General features: G+C 53.3%; 6 protein-coding genes across 6 annotated transcripts; 4 read left to right on the top strand and 2 right to left on the bottom strand.

Moving 5' to 3' along the window:
* Window positions 1-193: 193 nt before the first annotated feature.
* Window positions 194-1,225, bottom strand: G6M90_00g060990 (uncharacterized protein; the record flags this gene model as incomplete). The annotated part of the gene is made up of 1 exon (XM_014687283.1): window positions 194-1,225. The coding sequence occupies one exon, from the start codon at window positions 1,223-1,225 to the stop codon at window positions 194-196; it is 1,032 nt and encodes a 343-aa protein (XP_014542769.1).
* A 2,275-nt stretch (window positions 1,226-3,500) lies between these two features.
* G6M90_00g061000 (uncharacterized protein) lies at window positions 3,501-6,203 on the top strand (the record flags this gene model as incomplete). The annotated part of the gene is made up of 2 exons (XM_014687282.1): window positions 3,501-3,543; window positions 3,658-6,203. 2 exons carry the CDS (start codon window positions 3,501-3,503, stop codon window positions 6,201-6,203), a joined length of 2,589 nt encoding a protein of 862 aa, XP_014542768.1.
* Window positions 6,204-7,194: 991 nt separating this feature from the next.
* On the bottom strand, window positions 7,195-8,370 carry G6M90_00g061010 (uncharacterized protein; the record flags this gene model as incomplete). The annotated part of the gene is made up of 1 exon (XM_014687281.1): window positions 7,195-8,370. One exon carries the CDS (start codon window positions 8,368-8,370, stop codon window positions 7,195-7,197), a length of 1,176 nt encoding a protein of 391 aa, XP_014542767.1.
* A 6,855-nt stretch (window positions 8,371-15,225) lies between these two features.
* Window positions 15,226-17,761, top strand: chiA1_1 (Endochitinase A1; the record flags this gene model as incomplete). Its single annotated transcript, XM_014687280.1, has 3 exons — window positions 15,226-15,288; window positions 15,357-15,804; window positions 15,879-17,761. 3 exons carry the CDS (start codon window positions 15,226-15,228, stop codon window positions 17,759-17,761), a joined length of 2,394 nt encoding a protein of 797 aa, XP_014542766.1.
* A 1,478-nt stretch (window positions 17,762-19,239) lies between these two features.
* On the top strand, window positions 19,240-23,320 carry G6M90_00g061030 (uncharacterized protein; the record flags this gene model as incomplete). Its single annotated transcript, XM_014687279.1, has 3 exons — window positions 19,240-19,259; window positions 19,477-22,066; window positions 22,127-23,320. The coding sequence occupies 3 exons, from the start codon at window positions 19,240-19,242 to the stop codon at window positions 23,318-23,320; spliced, it is 3,804 nt and encodes a 1,267-aa protein (XP_014542765.1).
* A 1,013-nt stretch (window positions 23,321-24,333) lies between these two features.
* ACOT8 (Acyl-coenzyme A thioesterase 8) lies at window positions 24,334-25,510 on the top strand (the record flags this gene model as incomplete). The annotated part of the gene is made up of 3 exons (XM_066130714.1): window positions 24,334-24,441; window positions 24,520-25,410; window positions 25,463-25,510. The coding sequence occupies 3 exons, from the start codon at window positions 24,334-24,336 to the stop codon at window positions 25,508-25,510; spliced, it is 1,047 nt and encodes a 348-aa protein (XP_065986696.1).
* Between the last annotated feature and the right edge of the window lie 485 nt (window positions 25,511-25,995).

The following is a 25,995-nucleotide window of genomic DNA, read 5'->3' on the forward strand; positions in this document are numbered from 1 at the left end:
GGCATAAAGATAATCATCGTTGTACAAAATTGAGCCATGCAGCAAACTTGTAGCATACAATCTCTTTTAGTCGCATTCAAGCACCGACGTCAGCCCGAGTACATGCATACATAAAACAGCCATATTCTTGCAGACTTTTAAAAAAAACTACATATGTAATTAACATGCCCATTCCGTTACTTCCGTCCCCCCTCTAAGCAGTATCCAAAACAATAACCTCTGCCTCCTCCTCCCCAATGCTCTCCACGACCAACTTGTCGCCGGCAAAGACGCCCTCCACAAACGCGCCGTCGCCCTCGTCCAGCTCGGCGTCCTCCCGCCCATCCAGGCGGATCTTGGCCTTGCCCCCCTTCAGCATGGGCAGGTGCACAAACACCTTTCTCCCGTTCTGCTCGGTGGCATCCGCCCCGACGACCCATTCAAACGCCTTGCCGGGCGCGGCGATGCCCGCGCCCATGGCGAAGTCGGCGTGGATGGGAATGCTGCCCTCGACGACGGGCTCGGCGTCCTTCTCCTGCTGGGCCGTGGCGTCCTTCCCGCCCTTCAGCGGGCTCAGGATCTTGACGAAGCCCCTGCGCTTGGCCTCGTCGTCAAAGTGGCGCGTGTGGTAGCGCGGCGCGAGCCCTTTCTTCCAGGGCAGCGCCCAGATCTGCAGGAAGTGCACCGTGTCGCGCTTGTGCTCGTTGAACTCGGAGTGGGCGATGCCCGTGCCGCCCGTGGTGAACTGCACGTCGCCGCGGTGCATGCGGTAGAACTTGTCCGACTGGCCGCCCTCGCTGCCCTTGGCGAGCATGGAGTCGCGGTGCGTCAGCTCCCCGGACAGGATGTAGCTGAAGATCTCAAAGTCGCGGTGCGGGTGCGTGGGGAAGCCCGAGTCGGCCTTGACGCGGTCCTCGTTGAGCACGCGGAGGGACCCAAAGTGCGTGAAGTTTGGGTGGTACCAGTTGGCAAAGGAGAAGCTGTGGTACGTGTTGAGCCAGCCGTGGTCGCTGTGGCCGCGGGTGCCGGACCGGTGCGGCGTGATCTTGGCGTTGCGGAGGACCGACTTGGACATGTTGGCGGCCGACTTGAGCATGGGCTGGTCGCTTGGTTTGCTGAAAATGCTGAGCTTGATGGCCCTTGACAGGGTTTGTGACAGTGTGTGGTTGAAGCTGGGTGCGATGCTGATGATGAGGATGGAAATGGAAGCGATTACAATGGCAACAGCCGTGGCGAGGCGAGACATATATACTTGGTCGGGCAGGGCGTGTGGAAGTGAGGAGAAGGTTCGCGGGGAAAAGATGGCTTCTTCTTTGGCAATTTACAACGTTTGCATAATGAAACATTCATATATAATGGTCTCAAAGTTTATATGCGCCATGTGCAGTTACTGTACTGTAGCTATTAGCAAACGATTCTTAAGCCCAACGTAATCGGCGCCGTTCCCAAATAGGACTACGGTGGGTGTGATTGGCCAATTGCGGTTCTGGCTTTGACGGATTACGGCATGATGACTTGAGAATCTCTGGAGCTTGGGGAATGCTTTCACTACAGGTCTACAGCCCATATTACCTAATCTTTCTCAAGCACGAGCTCCCGGTTGCAAATGCTTCATTGCGCCCACGTGATGAAGCGGGCGTGCAGAGGTGCGGCAGCGTTGTCGGATGATGGTGTGATGCGCTGGCATGTGGCTTGCCTGCATGGCCTGCGCTGGAGCTACGTATTGCTGGGCGTTGCTTGTAGGGAAGGCGTCTGGGTTGATCAAGTCAATCGGCGTAGGCTCTTGATGCCCAAACTCCTACTGCAGGATCATCAATACGCCTTACAACAGGATTCAATGTGGTGAATTGATCAAAGATGGGGGAGGCGCAATGATGGCCTTGAGATGCATTTGCAGTTTGTGGGGCCAAAGGCCGAGAGATGCCAAAGAATACTCCGTAAACGCGGGCTACTGAGAGCCGTGATTGAAGGATGCATGGTGCCTACTTTATCAAGCATAGCCCCAACAATGAATTATGTTTCTACTCTCGCGCCATCTCGACTTTTTATTTCGGCCAAGTCGGGTGCTGCTCTGTGACGTCGGACGAAGCCTGACCCGCATGTATCGTGTGCCACGTATCCGGTGCAGCTGCAGCCTGAACTTGCCAGGTAAACAGCAGCACCGTAGAATAACAAGTTCCAAATGTTAGCACCAGAAGGTCAAGGCGCAATAACATGTGGCCTGCCATCTGCAACTGTTTTACCTCCGGGACGTTACCCACGCCGACTCGCGTGTGCGGCTCCGGGGACTGAAGCACCTCCACCAAACCCAATCAATAAATTCATTTACTATATTGTATTATAAGCCTGGAAGTGCGCCAAGCTTGTCGTTTGGCCGGCCAGAACCAAGACACATGGTTCTTTTTTTCTTAAAAAAAGAAAAAAGAAAAAAAAAGACAATCTTCGCCCTGCAACGGGTAGCTAGGTACGGAGTAGGTAATTATGATCAATCGTCGTTGAAGATGGGCGAGCACCATTTTTTCGTACTTGACGTGTCAAGTCGTTATGAGGTCTGTGCTGGGTGCTCGAAGAGACCCTTGGCGCAGGTTGGTAGTGCGTGGCGGGAAGGTGCTATGGGCGCTGGTGAAGGATTGGCTCCAAGTGCAGTCGCCAGAATCTTGCCCAGCCCCCAATCATGGCCATGGCAAAACTCCGTGTTCGGTACTCCGTAGAGAATAGAACACTGAGCGCATTGACTCCTGTCCAACCTCACGCACCGAAGGGCTGCCTCGGCGTACGAAGCACAGAATATGGAACTCTGCAAAGTAGACGGTGCACAAACACGCAGTACATTGTTATGTCCTTTTTAAACTGCATGTGGTCCAGATTGGCCCGACGGCCTACAGGTCAACTGCCCGTCCCAACCTCCCAGTGAAAACGAGACCGGACATCTGGGGGAGCTGGGAGCCGGGGTCGGAGTCCATGGTCATATGTACAGCAGTCTCATTGCCCGGGTGTTCCTTCCTCGGATGACATTTTAAGCGCCATCGTACGCACACACATTTCCACACTTTTGGAAAAAATTGCATTCGGCTCCCTATCCCCAACTCTCCTCCCTTCACGACGTCCCTTCGCGGCGGAACTTGGACAATTTGTTGTCTGAAGCCTCAGGTAAGCCGTTGGTCTCTTTCTCAGCCCTCTATTGTCTCTCCAGCAGGCGGAGTCGTCCGCCTGCTAGTCTGGTCCGCTTTGCCGCTGAGGGCTCAGAGCCCGCCCAAAACCCACTCCGGACGTGGGGCCGGTGGCTGGATGCCCAACATCGAAAACGCCCAGCTATACTGAGCTCAAGCCGTTTCTGTTTCATCATTGGTGCCTTCACGCTCTCCCAGCCTCGTCGAAAAAAAGAATTTTACTCTCCCAAGACCAACCATATCAGTGTTAATTTCCTCTTGCATCATGTATTCTCATGTTGCATTGCATTTAGATGCCTCAATTGGCCGCTATACCCAAGTGGACCTGACCTGCATTGGAATGCCTCCACGATGAACTTCCAAGACCTAAACTTTGAATATGTGGAAGCTCCCCGTACGTTGAGATCGCACACCGTTTCTTAGTTTGATTTCACCTAATCTACTTACGGGTTTTTTTAATGCCTCCAACGCTAGCTTGACGGCTTGACTGATGGTTGTGTTCTGCTAGATTGGTTTCCGCCACGAGAAATAGTGCCTTCTGTTCACACCACCGGCGACGGCTCGGAATCAGCTCGTCGACTGCGTCTTTCTCAGGATAGCCACAAGCGTTTAGACTATCGGCAAAGCCAGTCGTTCTCGCAGCGGTCATTGTCACCACAGCCGTCCATTCTGCCGAAACAACCCTCTTCCGCCTCACCTACCCACTCATCTCCAGAGCTGTATGGTCCAGACCGGCTATTTGGGCTCTCCGGTGCATTCCAGTCAGGGCGACAGCCACAGCCGGACACAAGGGCTTTGATGTCAAACCAAGCGGTTAGGTTTGACGAGGCTCAGCTGGCAATGTTTGCTGCCGACAATGCTGCCCCTATGGACGGCTTGAAAGATGAACTGGCTCTCGCTGCGGGAAAGGTCACTCCTGGCGTCGACGACACTCAGTATATTCAATACGCTCTGGAGGCGTTGACCCGCGAAAGAGAAAGTAACACCGCCAGCCAAATACCCATTCCTTCACCTCCTTCGGAAACGTATAATGAAGGGTATCAACCACGGAGCCCAAAGTTCATGGTCAAGAGATTCGCAGCTCCACCGACAGCGTCTGCTCGAGGTGAGCGGTTGTCCTCGCATGAAATGGTCAATTCACCTCTTTTACACCAATGTCAGCTTGACACCCCTGAGCTGCCACAAGACCGAGGTTTTTCATATATTCCTCAGCCAACCCTACCGACGGCGGCTCCATTGTCTCAAAAGCCGTCTTCCACGGACCACTGGATTCCGGTGGACAAAAACATGTTGCAGACTATTGATCCCCGGGGCCGTACATATCCACCTTTGACTTTCAAGCCACGAATTTTACGACCATTCTCCATGTTAATGTTAATGACTTTATGCGCACTCATGATGGCGGCACTGATATTTTCCGCCGTGTATTCGCGAAAGAATGATGGATTGACGCCCTACCCCGGCAGTATATATTCGGGTCAATATTTTGTGTTTCGTATCTTGCCTCAATTGTTGGCCGGGGTGGTCCTCATCTACGCTCAAAACATTATGGCAGCATCCCTCCGCATTGTACCATTTGCCACTTTGGCCGAGGAAGATCCCGAGAAAAGATATCTGGCCCTATTTCGGAGCCTGTACCCAACAACCTTTCTACTTCCTCAGCTTTCAGGCCCCTGGCAGCTCAAAACATTCGGCATAGCCACTTGGCTTGCCAACTTCACCCTCCCACTACTGAGCGCGACATTTACATGTATATACGTGGACGGCCAGGGACAGTGGATATGGTCAGCTACGCAAGGTTTGATCTGGGTATCAGTTGCCCTATATGCTATTCTCCTGGTTGCTGCCTGCATATTAATGACGTTTTGGTTTGGCCACTGGACCGGACTTCTCTGGGATGCGCGCTCCATCGCAGACCTGATCCCGCTGCTGCATCGCACCAACACCATGAACAGCTACCGGCGCAAGGGCCTCTATGAGCGCAACTGCGACTACAGGGCAGAACTCCGGGAGCGGTGGTTCGACCGGCTAGGATACTGGCAGAATGGAGACATGACGGGGGGCGTTTGGCACACGATCGGAACATCGGCCGTGCCGGCAGACGGCGGCGCAGATACTGGCGCAGAACCGCGATCTGAACGTCGAAGCAACAATCTCTCCGTCGGGTCCCACCTGACGGCTTCCTCTGCGCTGCTAGACTTTGAAGGAGGCACGTATCTGCCATGGTGCCTTAGAGACGTGCCACTGGTGTCGTTCATCCTTGTGACCAGCGGCCTGCTGCTAGCTCTCCTCATCGTGTCTTTCCTGCCCCAGACAAGGCTCGAGTCCGGGTTCGCACCTCTCCTCACTGCACGACCAGATGACGCAGCCTTCTCCGCAGCCAACTTCCTCTACAGCTTCCTGCCCGCCACCCTGGGCATGGTCCTGTTCCTCCTGTTCCAGAGCCTCGACCAAGCGCTGCGCATTCTCCAACCGTGGGGCGACATGGCCTCCCTCGAAGGCGCCGTCGCAAGCCGCTCCATCCTCGCCGACTACGCCGCCTGCCTCCCCCTGCACGCACCGGTGCGCGCCCTCCGCAACGGCCACTGGCGCGTCGCCGTCATATCCCTCATGTCCACGCTCTTCGTCTTCATCCCCATCCTCGCGGGCGGCCTGTTCATGGCCCTCACGGCCCCGACGCAGCAGGTCCGCATGTTCCCGAGCATGCCGGTCTACGGCGTCCTCGTCGCATTCCTCGTCCTCTACGTCGGCTGCGCGTCCCTCCTCGTCCCCCGCCGCCGCCAGTTCCACCTCCCCCACGGCGTCACCACCGTCGCCTCCCTCATCAGCTTCTGCACCGCCCGGGACCTCTACGAGGACCCCGCCTTCCGCTCCGTCCGGTCCAGGAAGGACCTAGCCGCCCGGCTGGGCGTCGGCCGCAAGGACGCCCGCGAGGAGAGCGTCTGGTTCTTCGGCGTCCTGGCGGGCCGCGACGAGAAGCGCATCAGCGTGCGGCGAATGAAGCGGTACACTGAAAAAATGGCAATGACACGCTCTGTGACCTCCATGGTCTGATGACAGAAAATCGACGACATTAAACGGTATATAATGAAACGGATTTTACGGATGTGATGGATTTCACGGAATTTTTTAAAACATGGCATCGGAGTTTTATTTTTTTTTATTATTTTTTTTGCAGGCATTTCTTCCTTGTAATATCGTGGGTGTTCCTTCTTTCTTGGCCGGGTTTGCATTTTGGCGTCATGCGTGGAAAGAAATGACTGATGGATGGATCAACTGGAATGTTTGACGGCACGTGAATGACAAGCCGCATAGGGATGTATGTACATATGTAAAACACGGCGTGAATTTTTCTGTTCCAATATACCTCTCTATGCTACGGAAACACAGCGCACAGTCGAAAAAGAACTTTTTCGTCCTGCAACGTAATTAAACACATTTCCGTCATGTTCGCTTTTTCTTTTTCTTTTTTTTTCTTTTTCCCTGTCGGCTTCGCAAGCCGCTTTACCAGACAAAAACGCCAAGACCAAGACGGCGGGAAAACGTTTGGCATGTCTCGCAGCCACGCCAGCCTCCATACCAGCACTTCCAAGGAATGCAGACGCATAAACAAACACGTGCAACACCCATCGTCGTGGGAACTCGTTTGTTTCCCCAGTCACCTGCAGGGGCATACACGCCGCACATTCATCCGATAATAAAGGCATTTTTTTTTTGTAAACTACAGGAGCCCGCGAGGGCTCATATCCAACACCATGTTTTTACTACCCCGCCAAGTTTGACATACACTAATCGTAAAAAAATAAAATAAAAAAGGCATAAGTAACAAAGGAAAAAGTCGTAAAGATTGTCAAAGACAAATATCATAAGAGAAATAAAGACATAAAACTTCGGTCCTTTCATAATTTTGTGGTACTTTCATAGGTCGTGGTACATCGTGACATGAAGGAACAACTCAGCAATTCAAAACTCCCGCCCATGCATCGTGAGGTGCCATTACAGTACAAAAAAAAACAAGTCATTACAGTGAATCGTTAGAGTGCGGTTACCGACTTCTCCGCCCGAGAAGACGTCCAAACACATCATGTCCGTGGCGCTTTTGGTGCGTAGATGTAGATGAGAGAAAGGGGGTGTCACTTTTCTCGGCGCATTTTTGCTGAGCCGTTGGCGTTGTGTTTGACCGGTTCCTTCTCCGCTTGTAAGTGCTCTCGGAGCGCTTGTGGAAGCTGAAAAACTTGCGCGAGTGTCCGTCCTCACAGTCAGAGTCATCTTCGAAAACAGAGTGAGGCTCCTGCGCGAGCTGCTCGGTTTGGACACGAGGCAACGCCGCGAGGGACTTGAAGTGTCTAGGGGCACGGGGCGGGGAGGGCCGGATTTCTGGGACAGGTAGGTGGGTTGCTGAGTGGGAAATGACGGAGTAGATAGTGCAGTGAGAACGACGATTGAGAGATGCCTCGTCCGCGGCATTTCTGGGACGTTGACCGCAAGACGTTCTCGGCCTGCGACAGTCGGTGGGCGAGACTGGACTTGGGTCCTGGATGATGTAGGCGGCCACCGCGCTACTGACGGGTACAAAGGCAATGTGTTGCATACAAGGGGCCAAGAGAGCCTCCGCGGGTCGAGGTGGTCTCACTGGTGTACGGCCGCCTGAAGTCGACGGCCTTGAAGGTTTCTTGTCCTTTGGTACAGGAATGGGTGGCAGGTTTTTGGTTGGAGGCGGAGACGGCAGCTTTGGAAACGGCGAATATGTGGCGGCTGCTTTCCTTGTTTGTGTACGAGACGGCGCCGCTGAGCCGGTTACCAAAGGCCATGATGATGGTATCCGTTCACCAAGACATGTATACTGCTTCTTCACGCGGGGAGAAGGTAACAATGCCGGGTACTGCTTGTTTGGGGCAGGGAACGAATCGAAGTTGTTCTTGGTGCTCTCGCGGTGCGGCCAAAAGCTATCCCACAACTCGGCGGTATGAGCATGATACTGGTAGTCATCATCCACCGAAACCTCAGAATCAGTTCGGTCCTCTATCAGCCCCGGCGCGGAGCCCTCCGAGCCCAGTGACTCCCTTCCGCGGGAAGAGCTATTCGATGAGTATCGTGAGCTGACGGGGAAGGTTGGGGAAGTGGGAGATGTAGAATCCTTTCGAGGATATGAGTAATTGGCCACGGGGTAGTATTTCGATACGAGAGTGAGGTCTACCAGCTTGCCAGAGGATCGATCCATGGCAGGCAGCTAGACACGGCTCGTTGGCGTGTCGGTGTCGTCAGATACAGTGATGAAGCATATATTGTTTTGAGTGAGCTTGTTTAACGTCCCCTTGAGCGACATGAAATATAACCGCTATCGTGGTTGACAACGGAGAAGGGGACATGGATATAAACAGATTCTTAAACCTCGAACGGTGCAGAGCGAGGTGGCTGGACATGGACGGGAATTATAGCTAGAAGCGCAAGTCAGTCTAGTTGCCGGCAAACAAATAATGCCTGGCAATTCTTGGTAAACATACAACAGAGCCCAGGTTTCCGGCTGGTGACCAGAGTTCCCAACCCTACGCGCTGAGACAGGTCGTGGGGCGAAGACACCCACATCGTCTTGTTAGCGTTGCCATCGCAGGCGCCCTTGGGTAGCAGGGCATTCCTGGCCGGAGGGGATCCTTGGTCTCCTTCAAGACAACAAAATTCGTGTGTCTGTCTCTCTGCGCCGTGCTGTGCCGGACAACCAGCAGGTCTGGCTCGTGCGGGCTGGGAGGCCGGCGAGGGAAGACATGTGGGTTGAGAGAACGGGGAGAGGGAACGCGGCAACGTACGCACCCTTCTTGGCTGCCAATCAATGCCTCACTCGTCCCATTCAGCGGGAATAGTACATAGGCACTTCGGACGCTTGGGGCAGCGAGAGCTCGCCGCTGCTTGGTATGTAGCTCAGCGCCGAGTAGGCTGAGCCCTGGTATCGTGCCACCCATCATGGGACCCGGGTGCGCCGTGGGCGGACAGGCAGGCTGGAAAACTGCCAAGTCTTGTACGGGATGCTGCGGATTTTCTTTGTCAGTGACGCTATCTGGGTTTCCAACAGTGGCTGTGGTGGTGTTGCCACATAGCTGGATTGGCGATGCTGCATCATGACTTTGGGGACGCATGACTGGATGGCGTTGTCGTCGGATGTCGTTGCATGGTGGTGCAACACCACTCTTTCTTTTTTCCTTGTTCCATGGCCCACGTGTAGGCATCACCCCTTCGCACCCTTCGGGCAGTTGGCACGCGCCGACAAAAGGGTTCTCACAGTTAGTCGGTTCCCTGTGTCGCGAGGAGGTAAGGGTCGACACGATTTGTTTTTGCCAACGCTCTCCTGTATTGCCTACTATTGTATAATAATATTCCCTTGGGTTTATGCCCGGCCAATAGGATTGCACAAAGATGCAAGGAGGTTCCATTCTGGGATGCAGGGTGCATAATAGCTCCGCTATGCATAAAAAAGAACTGGGCGTGTCTGCCACCTGGCGAGGGCAAACATTTCTCCCGCGCATGACTAAGAAACTATTTCCGGTGTACGAATTCGACTCGTCACTGTGACTCGGCTTTTGCTGAATGGTCCAGATTTCTGCCTGTCCACAAAGAGCCCTCCAACGTGACTCTGCCATCTCGTTCATCCGATGTTTGTTCAGTTTCTCAGGTGTCTACTCCGTAGTTGCTGCGGCATTGGTCGTGTGGGCCTTCGCCGTCGACTCAGATTTGACAAAATGCATCTTTTGCGTACCAGCGCATGAACCTTATAATGGCGCCAAGAAGAGCAAGTTCCTGCTGACGGGGCATCCCATCCTCCATCTTTCTTAGACTCCCGCCGCCAGCTCCCAGCCGATCGGTACGGGGACGTACGTGTACGCTGTGTCAACTTTTTGTGTGGGGGGCTGAGACATGCAGCGCGAGCACAGATCGAGACGCCAGAACCATTCCGTGCGAATTGCCAACTCGTCCAAGATGCTGCAAAATGCTCAAGAACTGGTTGCCAGTGAGCTGGATGGAGCTGTCAGTTGTCTACTCGGACACTTTCGCCTCCGGCCGAGCCGCCGCTGGTAACATGTCGTTTGCTTTTCATCTTGCCAGCAACCGCAATGCAGGTCAGGAGACGGTTCACCATCAACATGCATAGCGTAGCAACGAGACGTTATTGATGAGTAAAGCATTTGCAGATAGAGACTACCATACCTAGATGCAGTATGTGTATTCCTTCTCCACAGATATGTCACCCATATTTCCCTGCCAACTTCTCATCCTGTTGACTTCTGTAGGGGACTGCCGCGCCTCGTTTCAAGCCCTTCGAACAGAACCACATACCTATCTCTGGCGGTTTTTCCTTATTTTTTTTCTACGAGCTATCACGGCAAATCTCATAGGAGATCGGCCATCCCGTTGTGGCACCTCGGCTGGCCTTTCGCGGGGCCATGGATGGAATGAGACTCTGTCTCTGATATGTGGACTGTCCACATGTAACCATGGGGGCTCGCCTGGATAAACAGCAAAAAATTTCAAGACGACAAAGAAAACATGGCGGTAACTCGAGCAACAGGGATTTTCTATGCTCATTCATAGTTTCCTGGGCATCTGATTCCTCCTTTGTTATGCACGAGGCCATCTAGGGTTCGAGGCTTTCGTCCAACAGGTGAAAAATGTCACGTTGACGATCAGCACTGGGCAAGTAGTAAACCATATATCAGAGTTTTTTTTTTAAGCTGCTGCACAGTGTAGGAGCTATGATACCCTAATGCAGGATGCAGATCTTTGTTTTATGCTTTTGTCAAAAGCTCACCATTTGTCAGACCTGCAGTGACTCTGCCGTGTTGCAAGACGCAAGATGCAAGACGCACGTTCGAAATGCATGTCCCTCACGCTTTGCGGCTCCCGGCTCGAGATAGGTTTCACGTCGGCCGGCGCCAACGTGAGAGTATCGCACGCGAGAGACTATCTAATAAAGGAATCAACAACTCTAGTCCAAGATGCACATCCAAGAACCATGTCCCACTTCCCATACGTCTCCCTGCAGTTAGATGCTATACGGCAGTTGATAAAAAAAAATAACCCAAGTCGTAAGCTGTCAGCGGCAATCCCACACACGGGGCCGAATGAAAGCTTGAGATACTCGCCGGCGCACGCAGCCGCTTGTCTGAGATGTTTTGTTGGGGTGAAATTTCTTTCTTGCATTAGTTTAATATACATGTGTCAAAGTGTAGCGCCTGCTCTGTGAATAAACGGTACATGGAGTACTATAAATGTCAATCGCATCGAGTTTGTTGAGAATCTCGATAAGCGCAACAAACGGCGTGTCTTGTCTGTTCCGCATTATGGGGTTGAGATTTACAGTTTAGTAATTTAGTATTCTGTTTTTGTTTCTTTTTGCCTCCTTTTTATTTTTTATTTTTATTTTTAAAAAAAAGGAGAGAGAGAGAGAAAGGAGAGAAAGGAAGAAAAGGGGAAAGAAAAGGAAAACAAGAGCCACACACCTCAATCGTACAATCAAGTAGACACACATACGTAGTCAATGGTGAAAGACATTGACGCTGCAGTAACACGTCCACTTCGAACATCGACCTACCCTATATGAACTATATCACCAACGTCCGGTTCCAGGTGAGGCATCTCTGCGACGGGCAAGACTTATAGAGTAGAAAAAATTCTCAGTAATTTCTTAAGATGTTAAATAGACAAGGGCTGTTAGGGGTTTGCGAAAATAAGGAACAGGTGCTTTCAAGTGTTCACCAATGTTGAAGCCCATTATCGCTCCTTCCTTCAAATTGCACTTCTAATATTATGGAGGCTTCAAGGCTGCATTTACGGACAGCCCCTTCCTTGCGTGCTGTATGACTGATAATTGTATACCAAGCTATCTACCCGTTTCTTAGCAAAGAAATAATGCAAAGAGTGAATTCAAAAAGTTTCCTGAATATGACAATGACGAGTGCTAGGTTGAACAATTGGGGTGGGCGCTCTGTCGCTCTTCGCATGAACTGGGAATAAAAAAAATCCAACGCCGACACACAAGGGGAAGTCAACACGCAGCAGTGGATTTTTGATCATGCCGCAGGCCCAAACCCAACGACAACATCATCAAGCCTTGAGCCCAGGCCATCGCTGACAATGGATGGGCCAGGCATGAGATTAACTCGCACGGTTCCAGAACGATAATCCATGCAGGACGCTGTTGGCCCCGCTGGAAGTCAGTCCAACATCCCAGAGCCTACAGAGAGCATCTTTCGACAATCTCTTTGACTGCGATTTGGCTTGTGGAGAACTCCACTGTCATACAATTTTCTTAGGTAAGCGACTCTCCACAAGCCAAACCGCAGTCAAAGAGATATCGCTGAAGAAAGGCCCGGTGAGAAGAGCCTCCACTCACCAAGAATACATAATACCACAGCCGGATCAGGGGCACATCAAACTCTGTTTAGAAGAGGCAAGACTCATGTGGAAGGCAGCGATCGCAGAGCCCGCTCACTTGGCACGCATAACAAGCTCAGTTGTTGATGGTGGATATTTTGTGTTTGTGTGGGTAAGTGATTGTGGAGATTGTCCGACTTGCTGATTTCCTTGTCATGGGCAAAGCCGGTCGGGTGATCGATCCATGATATTAATGGACATGTACATAGGGCTAATCGAGCTGATAGGGAGCAATGTAAAAGCAACGGCTCACAAGCTCTCATTCAACCAGAGGGTACGTACGACCGAACAAGTTCGAGCCAAATGGAGACTTCACGTTACTACAACTATGGACATACGTGCATGACGCAAACCGGGCATCCCCTTTTGGTTCTCTCATGTGCTCCATTGGCAACCGCGCTACTCCGTACGAAATTAGTACTTATTAACGGCAATGGTAGTAATAATAATAATACAACATCCCCGGGTCGTCAGCACGAGACGAGCAGAACCGTGCCCAGGGTCTTCTGTGCCCGACTTGGCCTGATGAGTCATCTGCGAAATCCACGAATTGCGTAACCGCCGGAATTGGTTCAATGAGCAGAGTGGGCGTGGGTAGTTGGCTAAATTGCTTGTTAATTGAGCCTCAACTCAATGCAGAAAGAAATTGCATGCTGGCCAAGAGACCCTCGCATAGAAGCGGTCGTTACAATACCAGCCACCTTTAAAGTTACTCGATACTCATGGAGGGATTCGGATACCCTTATATCAACAGAGGGCGGCACAAACGCCGGAGCAACAATACCATAATTACTTGCCCTACCTGATTTGGGCAAGGTCATGGAACGCGCAACAGTCAATTCAATCCAATTTGAGGCTTGCAGGAATCCATCGCGCTGTATTTCTCCACGTTGTACTGGGGGGTACATTGTTGTTGTATGCAAGTGTTCCCGCCCCGCCCGTACCGGTAGGGATTGCAAGCAGAAGCCTGAGAATCAAACTTACCACAAACGCGATTAAGCGCGAATACGATTTCTGGAGTTTTGGTACTTCTTGTGATAAGTCTCCTTGAATCAAAGTCTAACAACTCTTTATACTGTATTACAACAATTTATTATTAGTGTTCGGTCGAATGCCATTGGGACGCAAGAGACTGTTCAACATTGTACAAGGCCGAGTCCACATGGATATGGATTCCCGTGTTCCACCTTTTCGCTACTAGTGTCAGTCAGCCCCTGGCGAGGCGGGATTTTTCTGCATGCCAAGTCCAAAGAGGACTGGGACCCCGACTTGCCCGACCATTTGCTTTGGTGAAGGAAGTCAGAGCGGAGCATTCGGGTGGTCGAGGCCATATCCTTGACACTATCAGGCAGGGGTAGCAACAGACCAAGCTACACACGCGCGGCACCACGCCGCCTCACGACGCATGGTGATGGAGTCAGTACCTTGCTATCTGAAGTCGACCATTTCGGCGATTGCCGGATTTGCACTGGTAACTGCCAAAATTTCTTCCCTTGCTCGTCAACGCTCCCCGGTCCTCCTGCCAAAGCGGCTCCAGCCCCTCAGCCCCGATCGCCGAGAGTGCTCATGGCCATCTCGACAAATGTGAATGGTGTGAATTTTCACTATCCTGCACACATCTGCTTGAAGGTTCTGAATTGACGAATGGGAACAAGTACAACGTGCTTCGTTGGTGACGCGCAGACTTTGCCGGCAAAGAGCACTTTTGGAGTATCTTATCCTGAGCAGGTTGTTGGTAGGTATGCAACAAATATCAAGTCTCCCTCCCCCACTCATTGTTTCCTCGGCCTTATACATGCATATATACAACATAGTACGCTTGCTATACCAAGGTATTATTACATGGAGGTAAGATTATGTACACGTATTGTACATATTACAGCCTCGTTCCATGAGTCGGACTGTCCTCCGCAACAATGGAAAGCCGCACGGAATGCTTAGCTGTGGCATTCGTGCCTTGTAGACGTGTAAAATGGACAACCAAACTGGCTGGGACGGTATAATTCAATGGTTCCGAGGCCCTGGCTAGGGTTAGTTGCATTGGTGTGGTCCATTATACCTGAGTTAACGGGTTGATCCAATGGCCGACGATACGCCACCACACTTACGCACGGAACTAAGCCTGTTCCTGAATATCACAGAGCGTTATGGTGCCTTTCACGTCAGCCCTAATTGGTGCTGCCTTGCCCAATCCTCGTCTATGGCACTCGTGAAGGCCATGATGATTGGAGAAATGAGTGTGTATCCCATGCACATTGCACTCCCTCCCCCACCTCTTCATACTAGTTGATCCACGGAATGTTTAGCGATGGATCTCCTTGGGATTGTTCCAAAGGATGAGCCTCATCGCATCGAACCCAGCTGCTATGCCGCCCGGCCCAGAGTGGAAGTGCCCGAGTCCACACCGTCAGTTGCCTCCACGGCTTGGGGGATGAATGGAAGCAGACAAAATGGAGCGGCCGCCTCTTCTCCTGTGACTCGACTCTTGATTCTCGCTCTCAACTCTGTCTCTTGTCAGTCCCAGAGAACGGCTCGGTACTTGGCCGTCTTGCAAGCAATTTGTTTGCGTCCTTTCCTTGATCTCAGTATCATTACACTCCTTACTAGGCTTCGGCCACATTACAATCTTTAGTTAGGATAACAAGTCATCGTCATGTCTTTGTCATTAGGTCTTGGTGTTGGCGGTGCGGCCCCCCCAGCTTTGAACGCCTACTGGGTATGTAAGACATTTTCCTCTTGTCTCACTCACAGCAAAACGTGCTAATGCCTGCATATTCTTTATAGGGTCAAACTGGTGGTCGTTTCCTGCGTGATATTTGCGACTCTGGTGTCAACTACGCCACTGTTTCTTTCATCAACAACTCGCCCGAGAACGGCGATGGTTACCCCGGGAGCAACTTCGGTGCCAACTGCGCCGGAGAGGTCTACACCAATACGGACGGCAAGAAAACCAAGTTGCTCAGTGCTTGCAGCTTCATCCAGAGAGACATCCCTTACTGCCAAAAAAAGGGCGTCAAGGTCTTGCTGGCCATTGGCGGCGCCCATATTCCAGGAACAAGTGAATACGCTGTGTCTTCTGAGGAGAAGGGCGTCGAGTTCGCCGAGTTCTTGTATAATGCCTTCGGCCCTTACAAGAGCAGCTGGACGGGCCCTCGACCCTTCGATAGCACTACCGCGCACGTTTCCGTCGATGGTTTCGATCTGGACTTGGAGGACAGGACACCCAAATTCAGTAAGACTTCCACAAATACTGCATTTTCTTTTGCCCCTTTACAGAAAAAAATAATCCTAACATGAACACGATAGAAAACGGACCCTATATTGCCATGGTCAACTGGTGGCGTCAGCAGAGCCACAAAATGTTCATCACTGCCGCCCCTGAGTGTGTCATGTTTGGAAACCAGAACGACGAATTGATCGCGAATGCCGAGTTTGACGCCCTCTTTATCCAGTTCTACAACAACCCTGTGTGTGATTCTATCCCCAACAACACTCCTGGTGACAAATTCTCGTATGATGAGTGGGCTGCAAAGGTTGCCACGGGCAAGAGCAAGAACGCCAAGCTGTTTATCGGCCTGCCCGCCTCAACTGATTCTGCTGGTTCCGGCTACATCGATCACGAGGCCATGAAGGACCTTGTTTGCAGATATCACGACCACAAGAACTTTGGCGGTGTCTCTCTCTGGGATGCCACGCGGGCCATGAACAATGTCGGTGCCGAGGGTAAGTCTTTCTTGCAGAGTGCCGCCGAGGCCGTCCAGTATGTATGCGGGGAGCCTCCCAAGACGACCTCTTCCGCGCCTACATCGACCAAGATTACTTCTACAACCAGCAGCACCACGGTCAAGACGACTTCCGCTTCTTCTGAGAAGCCCACGACCAGCAACACTGCCTCTGAGAAGTCTGCAACCACCAGCACTTCTTCTGCTAGCTCTTCCGCGAAGCTCACGACTTCTAGCATCCAGTCCGGTAATGTCACAACAAGCTCTATCTCGTCTGGCAAGCCTACCTCAAGCTCCGCCACCTCTAAGAAGCTGGATACCACCAGTGTTATCGCCACTGCTTCCGCCACCAAGTCTGCAACCACATCTAGTGTTGGTATGACTAGCTCTATTCACTGGTCCAACTCGACCGCTACCAGGACTATCCAGACTACGAGCAAGCCTGTTGCCATCACTACGAGCAAGCCTGTCTCCATGACCACGAGCACCGTATACACCACCTCCGTCCACACCGTGACCGAATGCCCTCCTACCGTCACTGACTGCCCTGTTGGCCACGTCACGACTGAGATTATCGCTCTCTACACCACAGTATGCCCTGTCACGGAGACTGCTCAGCCTCCCAAGCCCACGACCACCAAGGCTGCTGTCATGACCACCAGCACCGTGTACACCACCAAGACTTATACCATCACTGAATGCCCTCCTACGGTGACAGACTGTCCTGTCGGCCATGTCACCACCAAGGTCATCCCCTTGTACACTACCGTCTGCCCTGTCTCGGAGACTGCTCAGCCTCCCAAGCCTACGACCACCAAGGTTCCTGCCATGACCACCAGCACTGTGTATACCACCAAGACTTACACTATCACCAAGTGCCCTCCTACTGTGACAGATTGCCCCGTCGGCCACGTCACCACAGAGGTTATCCCCGCGTACACTACTGTCTGCCCCGTTAAGGAGACCGAAACTGGCAATGTTCCCAAGCCTACGGGCCCTGCTCCCTCGTCCGCCGCCACCAAGACGACGGTGGTCAGCAAGACCGTCAAGGTCCAGCAGCCCAGCTCTCTCGCGACCTCTACCCGCTCTGCGGCCGTTGTTCCCCAGCCTTCTGGCAAGGGTTGCTCCGGTCCCAGCTGCCCTGGCGCCACCAACGCTCCCGGATCTGGCTGCACCGGCCCCGAGTGCCCTGGTGTCGCTATTCCCACCACCGCTCCCGGATCTGGCTGCACCGGCCCCGAGTGCCCTGGTGTCGCTATTCCCACCAACAGCTGGACCAACAAGCACAGCTCTGGATGCACTGGCCCTCAGTGTTCGGGCGTTGCCATTCCTACAAACGCCTGGACTAGCTCCTCCGTCGGCCCTTCTGCTGTCCCCAGCTCCCCCGTGACCGCCGGTGCTTCTACCCTGGCTCTCGGCCTGACTGGTCTCGTCGCCATTGTTGCCGCTCAGGTTCTGGCCCTGTAAGTTGAGGGAATGTCTGTAGACGGGATAGTTCTTTCTTCTAGATGTGCATAGTTGGTGTGGCAATTTATATTTTCTTACGGACTAGGCGACTCGTGGACTCTTTTTCTCAATGTCATTCTTAATGGACCACTTCTGATTTTCATCTTCTCTCTTTAAATGACTTATGGGCCGGCTTTATATGTAGCATGTATAAATATTATGCTAGTCATTCACATGGATGAAAACCTGGGGACTCATGCAAAGTAGTGGACAAGACCTGGGCGGTGATGCGCTCATCTTAAGCGTTATCGAGCTTTGGCAAACATTCAAAAACTTGATGCTGTCATTTCTTGCGAGCCATGTCCTTTATGCTTTTTGGCTAAATGATTCATGTCGACGGGTTGGGAGGTAACAGTCGATTTGCGCGGGCGCGTTTCGCAGATCGACGGCGTTATTTCATGATCGTCCAGTCTAGTCGTATGGAATTCCCTGTTGTTGAATCCCCAGAAACAGAAGCCTGTTCGTGTGCCTTGCCATGCGCTATTGCCCCAATCGTTTTCGTTGAGGGAGCTGGGCCGTCCAGGCACCTGCTGGAGACTGGTAGTCCCATACTGGGGACGAATTTAAGCCCTGGGGATACTTGACTGCGGCCAAGTTGGCAACTTGCAAAGGTATACAAGACAGCTACTGCCCGGTAGATGTCGTGGTTGTGGCGGCGTCGTCGTCGTCATCATCGTCTGAGTAATAAAAAGACGGGGCCGGGCATGTGTCGCCGAGAAGCAGAGTGCCAGTGCATTCTTTCACGGCTTTAAGGCCTTTTGTTACGGAATGGAAAGAAGGGAATTGAATTGAAAACACCGAGGTGGGCGGGCAGGTTCACGGAGGGATAGACATTGCGATGATGGCCTTTTGTGGTGTTGTTTGACACACGTGCTTGGACAAAGCATGTGGTCTGGAGGAGCCGGACCAGACGGTTCAATGTTGCATGGTGAAAGCCACGGGCCTCTTGTTTATCTCCCCAGATCCCTGCAATCCCTGGTTGGCTGCCTCTCGGCCCCGACAACGTCATGTCTTGGACAGAATATGTTCTCCACCTCTGAGCAGCCTCGAGCGCTCCAAAGAATCGTCAAGTACGGAGTACGGAGTACGGTTCCTGTTTTTTGTGCCGCCGACGTGATTGGGATCCTCCTTTTGCCTATGGGAGCACACAGATGCAGGACAGTCGGTGCCTTGGCCCTTGGATTGCAATTTGAAACTCTCCTATTGAATCCTATTCCGATTCGCACTTGAGCGAGCCATCTTGCGGCAACAGCCTTTCCAGGACCCGTCGACGGGCCCCCTCCCTCCTCCCTATTGTCTCCTCCCCTCCTCGGCCGCCCCTCGTCCGCAGCTCCTTCCCTCTCAAGGTGGCAGTGCCTTGGGCTGTGGTGGCTTGTTGACGTCGCTTTCTCATCATCACCACCAACACCATCACCATCACCATCACCACTTACGCTGCCATGTCGGAAGCGGGAGACAGGTAAGCCCATACCCGTGTCAATTTTGGCAATGCAATTTGTCTTTTGCCTGCGTTTGCCAGCATCTCAATTTTACTATATTACTCCCACTCCTCCAAAGATCGGCCTGCATTGCGACGTCTCCTGATGCTTGCTTCGGCTTGGCCGTCTCGCCCCTTTAGCTCCTCCCCACCGCCAACACCCCTCCTACCTCTCTGCCTCTACCTCACTCCCATACAGTATTCTCCACAGCCAGCCAATCTACGCATTCTTGGTTTCCGTGCTGACGCGCTCCTTCTATTTCGCCTTGAATAGCACGCACAAGCGATCAAAGTCCTCTGCGGCGTTTTCCCTGCTTCGTCGCAAAGAAACCCGCGAAGACGAGTCCGGCTCAGAAGACGGTCGGTCTGCCGCCGGGACAGCCTCGCCAAAATCCACCTCGAAACCTTCTGGCACCCCGTTGTCGCATCAGTCGGCCACCCGAGCACACAGTTCGAGACTTTCGACCGCATCCACCATGCTCAACAGAATACCGTCTGCACAATCGCCCACCGCCGCAGCCAAGCCTGCGCCCATACCAGGCCAAGGTGCCAGCCTGGAGCAGTCTGTCCGCAAGTTCAGGGTCGTGGAAGCCCTGAGAAGTGGCGATACAGCCTCCATCTCCAAGGCGATTCGCGAGACGGCCGAGAATGCACCCCGACCCAGCACTTCCTCGGTCGCAACCGTCAGCACCGGTCCCCTCGAAGACACCACTATTCTGCACCTCGCCATTCAGTGCGCCGAGTTCCCCGTCATCGAATATGCCCTGTCGGACAGTGCCGGTAGCGTTGATGTCAATGCCAGGGACAAAGACGGCAACACACCGCTGCATATCGCTGCCATCCAGGGCCGGACGCCTGTTGTGAAGCTCTTGTTGGATCAAAAGGACATCAACGACGCAGTCGTCAACCACCACGGAAAGCTGCCGCTCGACTTGGCCAGAAATCCAGAAATCTTTCAAATCCTCCAACTATCGCGTTCTCTATTCACCGAGGCCAAGGTGAAGCAGGTACAAGAGCTGATCGCTCATGGCGACTACGATACCCTGGCGCAGGTGCTTGAGGAGCCTCGCCTGAAGACCGTGGTCGACATTAACGGCCCCGAGTTTGCTTCGGAACCAGTTACTGTGCAAACAGGTGGAACCTTGCTTCATGAGGCAGCACGAAAGAAAAACACCCAACTGATCCAGGTTCTCCTGCTTCATGGTGGTGATCCTTTCCGCCGTGATCGCAAGGGAAAACTGCCGCAGTCCATCACTCATGACGACAATGTCAAGGCTATCCTGAAAAAGTCCCCTGCAGCCGTTGCAGCTCAGAGAGGTATTCAAGAGAAGGCCGTTCTTGGCCAAGCAGCATCACAGGGCGCGGGCGGCGCGGCCGCAACTGACTTGATGGCTGGGCGCGAGGCCCGAGAAATGAAGGGGTATTTGAAAAAATGGACCAATTACCGCAAGGGCTATCAGTTGAGATGGTTTGTGCTTGAGGATGGGGTGCTCAGCTACTACAAGCACCAAGACGATGCTGGTTCCGCATGCCGAGGTGCAATCAACATGAAGATTGCCAAGTTGAATATGAGTGCCGACGAGAAGACCAAGTTCGAGATTATTGGCAAATCATCTGTCAAATATACTCTCAAGGCGAACCACGAGGTCGAAGCCAAGCGCTGGTTCTGGGCACTCAACAACTCTGTCCAGTGGACCAAGGATCAGGCAAAGGAGGAAGAAAGGCAGGCAGCCCGCAGCGCAGAGCTCCTCAAAATCGCCAAGGCTGAGCAGAGCTCACTTTCACTTCATGAGGTACCCAGTGAGAATGCTAGCCTGTCGGATCTACAACGCAGCACTTCACAACTGCCAAGCCGGACCACGTCGAATAATAGGATGACGCCTTCAAAGGCTGACTTGACACGAGCAAGCACCATCGGCAGTCTGGACGATGATGAATTTGCAGATGCAGCCACCGATGGTGACGTCTCTCGCATACATGGCAACGGAGGTCCAGTCATCCCAGGCGAAATTGACGACGACGACGATTTTGGTGATGACAGGAGCGTGCGCGATGCGCCACAAGCGACCAAGGATGCACTCAACATCACAGCCCAGTCCGCAAAGATCCAGCTGGAAACCATGTCTGGAGTTCACACGGCCCTTATGGCACAGCTCACTCAAAGCCCTGCCACACCGCTGTCTGACACAAATGTAACTCAGGCGCTGTCTACCTATGATGCGGCGATCCGCAGCTTGACAGGGCTTCTTGGTGATATGCTCCGAATTTCCAAGGACAGAGACGCTTACTGGCAGTACCGTCTAGATCGCGAGGCAAACCTGCGCCGCATGTGGGAAGACAGCATGCAGCAGGTTGCTCGCGAACACGAAGAACTTGAGGCACGGATGGGCGAGGCGGAGGAGAAGCGTCGCCTGACCAAGAAGGCCCTTCGTGAGGTCATGGAAGCCGGCGGTGTCTCCGGTGTTGGCACACCCACAACCGAAGCTCTGCAAGAAGAAGTGGAAGCAGCCGCGAAATCTCCTACCAGAAGTCTTGGACGCAGACCGACTGCTTTGGACCAACTGGGTGAGCTGTCAGAAAGCGAATCTGGCGACGAAGAGGAATTCTTTGATGCAGTAGACGCCGGCGAAGTTGAAGTCGCTGAAATGCCACAGGGGGAGACTGTCCAGTCTCAGAAGGATGTGATTGTCTCCGGCATTGATATTAGCGCTTCATTTAGGGGTTACGAGAACGGTATCCGACACAGACTCAAAATGGATGCCGATGATCGCCCCAAGATTTCACTTTGGGTGAGTAAACGTGATTCCGTGCCCACTGACGATCGCGAAAGACTAACAAAAAGTTTACAGGGCATCCTGAAGTCCATGATTGGAAAGGACATGACCAAGATGACTTTGCCTGTATCCTTCAACGAACCCACATCTCTGCTTTATCGCTGCGGTGAAGACATGGAGTATGCTGACCTGCTGGACTTGGCTGCGGAGCGCGCCGATTCAATTGAACGCTTAATATACGTTGCTGCTTTTGCTGCCAGCGAGTATGCATCAACAATCGGGCGTGTTGCCAAGCCATTCAACCCGTTGCTCGGCGAGACATTCGAATACGTGAGACCAGACAAGAACTACCGCTTCTTTATCGAGCAAGTTAGCCACCATCCTCCTGTTGGTGCCGCATGGGCCGAATCGCCAAACTGGGAATACTGGGGCGAATCTGCCGTAAGATCCAAGTTTTATGGCAAATCCTTTGACATCAACCCTCTCGGCACATGGTTCCTGAGGTTGAGACCCACTGCCGGTGGAAAGGAGGAGCTTTACACGTGGAAGAAGGTCACCTCGTCGGTCATTGGCATCATCACCGGCAACCCGACGGTAGACAATTACGGCCCGATGGAAATCAAGAATTGGACGACTGGGGAGGTGGCCATCCTCGATTTCAAGGCTCGCGGATGGAAGGCGTCGAGCGCGTATCTGATTTCTGGCAAAGTTCTGGATGCAGATGGCAATGTCCGCGTCAGTCTGGGCGGACGTTGGAACTCGAAGCTGTACGCTCGTTTAACGCCTGGGTATGAGGCGTCTATTGACGAATTGAAGGATTCCGGTCCTGTACACAAGGGCGCCATGAATGATCCAACCCGAGCGTACTTGATCTGGGAGGCTAACCCGAGGCCTGCTGGTATTCCATTCAACTTGACGCCTTTCGTACTGACATTTAACCACATCGACGACAAGCTCAGGCCATGGATAGCACCGACCGACTCTCGTCTGCGCCCCGATCAGCGTGCCATGGAGGACGGCGAGTACGACTTTGCCGCTACAGAGAAGAATCGACTCGAAGAGGCACAGCGAGCGCGCCGCAGAACACGTGAGTCCAAGGGCGAGGAGTTTGTACCGGCGTGGTTCAGCAAGGAAACATGCGAGATCACTGGGGAGTCATATTGGAAGTTCAACGGCAAGTACTGGCAGCAACGCGAAAAGGCCGGACCTGACGGAGACCCAAATGCGTGGGCAGGGCTGGAGCCAGTTTTTGAGGATGCAAATCAATAGACAGGGGCAAGGCTTTTTACACGATTGCATGAGTTTGCTGCTTTTTTGCAGTGGTTTGCGGTTTTGGTAGCGAAGAGGGCCACCGGGGCTAAGAGTATGGGGACCAATCTATCCATTCGCTTGGGACGGCAGTGCAAAGCTGGACTTGATCCGTTTAATACATAAAGACACAATGTGTCGTCTCTCGATTTTGCTTCTGAATCGTATTGAACGGTGGGTGAGACTGAGTGCGGTGGTGATGTGATGTATGATAATGATGAAGCACCATGTCATGAATAGGATCCGTGTATAGGCAATAATAGGGGATATTCAATTATATCACAAGGCACCTGCAGTTGGGTGTCATGAGTATTGGGTAATCCATCCTGCTGCTGCCACTGTATGCAAGCACACTGGAGGTGTTTGTAAGACCATCATGTTTTTGGTACTTTTATTCCCGGGCGCATTCTTGGTACTGGGTCATGTACGGAGTAATGCAGTACTATGCTGCCCCACTTTATTGCAAAGAAATTGCACGGACGGCAATTGGCCTGACGGGCGAGCTGGGGCGTCGCATCCCGTGTTCCTGGGTGAGGGAAGGGAAGGAGTCACATTGACAACTTTAATCCTAGTCTCCAAACAAGTTGGAGGATGCGGGTTAGCCGAGGCTCGGACGTGGGACGTGGCCGAATGGGGACATTGCTCCTGCACCAGTGACGCGCCTTCCTGGAGATTTCAATTCTTAATTCTTAATTCCTGCATCCGCTTCTCGAACGTCACTTCTCTCGGTTTGCTTCACTCCCAACGAGCGACTTTGTTTGGCCATTGCGTGCTGCGCGTTCTTGCCTCGGCTGGCCGCGTGTACAGACTCGGAGCGGTTGAGCCAGTTTTACCCCGGAGCCGTATTCCAGCCGCTTATATCCCCACATAAGCGGGAGGGCATTCACCCACGGTTGCATTGGGGAAATACTAGCTGAGCTGCTGCCAACTCTTCTTTTCGGGGTGTACGCTACAGGGAAGAAGCAAAGAATACCATGGCTCCCGAGGAACGGTCAACGCTGTTGAGGCCGCCGCCTGCGGATCCGAACAAGGCCCCGATCGAAAACGTCTTGGAGGTGACCGAGGTTGGAGTCTTAGGGCCCGTACGTGTTCCCTCCCCCCCCTTGGCCTCGCTTGCGCTCCGTATCCTCTCTTGGAATGATCTGTTGACCCAACCCTAGGACATCTTCACAAACACCCGCAGGGCCTGGGTGCCTCCCGGCGCAAGAGGCGTCTACGGCGGCACCGTCATTGCGCAATGCCTTGCCTCGGCGCAAAAGACGGTCCCCGACGACTTCTACCCGCACTCGTGCCACTGCTACTTCATCCTGGCTGGGTCCGGGAGCATCCCTATCCTGTTCCACGTCGAACGGGTCCGTGACGGCCGCTCGTTCGCCACGCGCACCGTCCAGGCGCGCCAGCGAGGGCGCTGCATCTTCACGACGACGATTAGCTTCGTCCGCGAAGACGCGGGCGGCGAAAGGACGGTCCGCCACGCCGTCCCGATGCCGGACGAGGCCAAGGCCCCTCCGCCTCTAGACTGGCAAGAGGAGCCCGAATGGGCCAGGGGCGGACCCTTCCAGAACTACCGCATGCCTGCTGTGCGCGGCGCGGACCCGACGGCCCGGCCGGACGAGCAGAGGTGCCAGCAGTGGATGCGGTGCCGGGGCAAAATCTCAGAGGCCGGTGGCCGCCAGGCGCATTTGAACGCGTTGGCGTACGTCTCGGACAGCACCTTTATCGGCACGGTCGGGCGCGTCCACCGCCTCTGGAGACTGCCCTTTAAGCCGGAAGACTATGACGGCATGGCGGAGGAGTACCAGCCGCACGTCAAGGAGCTGGCTGAGTTTGAGGGCCTCGGGTCGACCGTCGAGGAGTGGAAGACGCGCCCGAAGCTGGGCATGATGGTGAGCCTGGATCACAGCATTTACTTCCACGAGCCCGGGCGCGTCAAGGTGGACGAGTGGATGTTTGCCGACATGGAGAGCCCCTGGTCCGGCGACGGGCGCGGCTTCGTGACGCAGCGTATATTTGCAAAGGACGGGACATTGCTGGCGACCTGTGTGCAGGAGGCAAGTCCGCGTCGTGCTCTGAGAGATGTGAATGAAGCTGACCTGCTCGTAGGGCGTTGTAAGACTGGCTCCGGACGAGCCCGACAAGAGCAAGTTGTAAACCAGGCCAGGAATGACGGCACGGTCAAGTGAGGCCTGAGGCCTGTTGATGTACTTTCCTAGGGCCGCGGTGTGTAGTTTTTGTATAGTCCCTCCGAGTCCACAAGTTGGATGCCACTGTTGCACTACATAGAATACAAGGCGAATTAGAGCTCGTCACGCGTCTATCGGAACCGCTGTCCGTTGTGAGCGGTGCATGGTCAGGGCCCAGGAAGAAGCTGTCGTGTACACTTATTGCTGGGACTACTTTTCGTCCGGTGAATGCGGACTAGTACTCCAGACACAGCATTCTCTGTCCCCTGCACGCCGGGATGACAGTGCTCAGGCAAGTCCGTAACAAACCAGAGCCTCTTGCTCGGTCCTCCGTGGCTACACCTGAAATGAAATGTAGGTCATAGTATCGTAATGCCAAGGTCGCAAATGAATCCTCTGTACAAGACCCTGATGCCTACGAAATATTGATTGAATTCAAGCCTCTTGGGCTAC

The sequence above is a fragment of the Metarhizium brunneum genome, chromosome 3 (genome assembly GCF_013426205.1).
Source record: "Metarhizium brunneum chromosome 3, complete sequence".
In the NCBI taxonomy this organism is placed as follows: domain Eukaryota; kingdom Fungi; phylum Ascomycota; class Sordariomycetes; order Hypocreales; family Clavicipitaceae; genus Metarhizium; species Metarhizium brunneum.